Raw genomic sequence first — 3,468 nt, forward strand, 5'->3', positions numbered from 1 at the left:
TTGTAATATGGATCCATTAGCGAGTAAACTGTAATTACATCCCTATTGGGCCCGGATTAGTCCGACCCGCTCCCAGATCTTATCTTGTAAGCAAAACACTGCTGAACTTTTAGTAAACTCCATTGTCAAAACTCTATAAAGCCTAATACTATTGACTCGTGGACTAAGGCTCATTAACGCCCCAACCACGTAAAAACTGTGATTGTTCATTTCTTATTCACTCTTTTCAGCTCTTATTCTACAATATATTTATAGTTTCCGAAAAACTCAGTAAACCAAATTAAACGAATGTTTTTAAAAAAAATAAATTCAAATGATCCCGTAAAATGTAATGTTGTTCTGGCATTGTTTTCGTATGTTTATTGGCTTGTTTCGGCATGTCTTCCGATTATGACCTCTTTGCCCACATCAACTGCACTTGTTTTGCTTTTTAGTATCCCAAGCAGCTCTGATTATTCTTTTCTTTGGTCTCCTTGCTTTCACTCTAGCATCTGGAGGTAATACAATTATTTCTTTGACATAGTTTGGTACATCCCAAGTGCGTTGGTTTCCTACTGGGTATACTGTTGCTTCATATGTTTGTCGCCATGTTTTTGTTGTGTAGTAATCTGAGCAGTAAATGTAAGGGTCTAGGTGCATCTCCTTCATCATAGCAAGAGCATGACCACATGGCATCTCATCCATTTGAAATCTATTGCATGTGCATGTTTGATCTTTGAGGTTTACAATCCATGATTTTTCTTCTTTAACCACCTCAAATAGATATTCATTTGGTGGTTTTACCTATAGTTCAATACGAAAGTTTTGTTAATTAACTTGAAGAAATTTTTTTAATGCATGCAAGAGCAACACTATAACAATAGTAGAGCAACTATAGAATTTCTTCAAGATGCAAAAAATTGTATACAAAAAAAAAAAAAAACTTACTGTAACTCTCAACGAGTATATGTAGATTTTGGTCATTTTCTCCTCAGGAGTTGGTGTCAATTTTGTGAATATATTTTGCGCATTTTTTCTATTTGTATATGTCCATTCTTGGAGTAATCCACATAAGCATTCTAAAAGAGTTGTTATTGGCAAGTCTCGAGCAGCTAAATTTGTTGTGTTCAGTGATTCTGCAATGTTTGATGTCATTGTGGAGTACCTATTGTTTGTTGAGTGGAACCTTGACCGTCTGTGATATCCAACTTTTGCAAATAAGGATGAATGCACTTATTTAAACTGTCAAGTTCCTTCATATGATATTCAAATTTTTCCTCTATGTATGCTGTTGGTGTCGCAGTGAATGGTTCAATGTATTTCTTTGGATTTTTCTTGTATGTTGATTTCAGGTTGCTTAGCCGATGGAACATGTGAAATCCATGAATGATTTTTGGGTATATTTTTTGTTGTTGTTGTTGTGATGATGATTTCGTGTCGTTCTGAGATGATACACATGTTTTCTCTAACGCCATAAACCTATCATAGTTGTGAAAAAAACCATTCCCAAGAAGAATCATTCTTAGAATCAACAATACAAAAAGCTAGTGGAAAAATTTTACCTCATGCGTCTTTTGCACTGGCAGAAAGCAAAGTTCCTTGTATGTTGCCTTTAAAAAAGTGCCATCAACAACTATTATAGATTTGCATTTGTTCCAGCCTTGCAACGATGCATTCAATGACATGAATATGAAAAACAAACTGTTGTCTTCAGTTGTTTTGAAGTCCACCACTGACCCAAGATTTGTCTTTTGCAACATATGCAAATAACTTGGAATCATGGCATAGGATTCATTTGATTTTCCTCTTAAATTGTTCAGAGCATTCTCTTTACTTCTCCAAGTTTTCATATAATTCATTTTGATCTCATATTTGTCATTCAAATCACCTCTGATGTCTGCTGGTGTGCATGTTGTTTTGATGTTGGGGAACTTTGGCTTTATACACTCTCCAATTAATTTTGATGTTGCTTGGCATTGATCGTTGAATCATATTTCCAGGGAGCATGTGTGTATTTTTTAGTACTTCCTGATGATGAACGACTATGTGTTTCCATTCCTAGATTCTCTTAGGTACCACTTGCAATTTTCATCCAAACACACAATAGTGTACTCTCTTATGCATGATTTTTGTACCTTGTATTGGAAGTGATTTCAGATTGCGAAGTAGCTGAGAATAGTCTTTAGTGTTGCTTTATCTTTCTATGTTTGGCTGGTTTCAACTTCTTGATGTTGAGTTTCGGTTATCACCAGAGCATTTAGAGTGTCGACTTGAGTTTCTTTATGCTGGTTGTTTTCGAGTTCCTCTATCATTTCTTGAGTGACTATTTTCACATAGTGATGATGTCAAACATCTCAGTGTATTCTTCTGTTGTTTCTTGGGTTGTTCTGTTGTTGATTCAACTATTCGTGGAGCATTTTCAAGCAGTGGCACGTCTTCTGTTATTTTATATTCCCTATGGTTGAAAAATGGTAGATTTGATGTTGTTTCCATATTTTCCACTGTGTTGATACATAAGGGATACTTTGTGAAATCTGCTTCTTTGATTTTGAGCTGCATGTAAAATTTGAGAGTATCATCATCAACTATTTTTAGTGGTGGGTAACCTTCTTTCAGTTGATAATGCTGTTGAATTGCTGTTATTTCTGGATTGTTCTACAGTTGCTGACATAATTTCTGAACAAGATCCTTATATCCACGGTCTTTTTGTATTAATTGTCCACTTGCTTCAAAATCAACATAATTCTTGTTGTTATCCCAGTGTCCTTTGCTTTGCACCATAATTGGTATTAATTCCATTGCATGAAATGTAGATTATCGCAGTTTTTGTAGTAAAATTAGACTTTTATGGGTGGCTATAAATCATTTAATATCGTTTGTTGAGTTAATGTAGCGCAACTACAACGCAATAGAAGCACAAGAAAAATGTTTAACAGAAAATTTAAAAGGAAACATCCTCGTTGTTTTCATTATATTTCGAAGAAATTGAAGAATCTTGTTCCTACTAGAATTAACCAGAAAGCAATCTTGGATATTAATAAATAATAGTAAAATATTATAATCAACCAAACAACAACCAAGTTAAATGAATTAATTATATAAATAACAATATTTCAACACAACGTACCTGAGAATTGAAATTTGTTTAAGAGTTAATTTGTGTGAATTTTTGTTGATTTAGCCAACTTCATTTGGGTGCGATGATTTCCTGTTGATTTGCTGTTGATTGTAGAAGAAAGATTGCCGGAATCCATGGAGGTCGGTTGTGGGTTTATTTGGCATTTAGTTGTTGTTTTTCTTTGTTTTTTCGCATTTTTTATTTCAGTTTTTGATGAATTTTGTTGTGGATCAACTGAGCTTTTGATCTATTTGTTGTTTTCCTATAGCTTCAATTGCGATCAGTGGTGCGGCATGGTTGATTGAGGGTTTTCGTCAGTTGTCGGCCATTAGAGAAGAAATCGTCGAGGGTGAAGAAGAGACCATATAAAT

At 34.4% G+C, this 3,468-nt stretch overlaps 1 protein-coding gene across 1 annotated transcript; it reads right to left on the bottom strand.

Moving 5' to 3' along the window:
* Positions 1-408: 408 nt before the first annotated feature.
* On the bottom strand, positions 409-1,134 carry LOC133825316 (uncharacterized). Its single transcript, XM_062258276.1, has 2 exons — positions 928-1,134; positions 409-783 (listed from the first exon to the last, which is right to left on the bottom strand). Exons 1-2 carry the CDS (start codon positions 1,132-1,134, stop codon positions 409-411), a joined length of 582 nt encoding a protein of 193 aa, XP_062114260.1.
* Between the last annotated feature and the right edge of the window lie 2,334 nt (positions 1,135-3,468).

The sequence above is a fragment of the Humulus lupulus genome, chromosome 3, assembly GCF_963169125.1.
Source record: "Humulus lupulus chromosome 3, drHumLupu1.1, whole genome shotgun sequence".
Classification (NCBI taxonomy): Eukaryota; Viridiplantae; Streptophyta; class Magnoliopsida; order Rosales; family Cannabaceae; genus Humulus; species Humulus lupulus.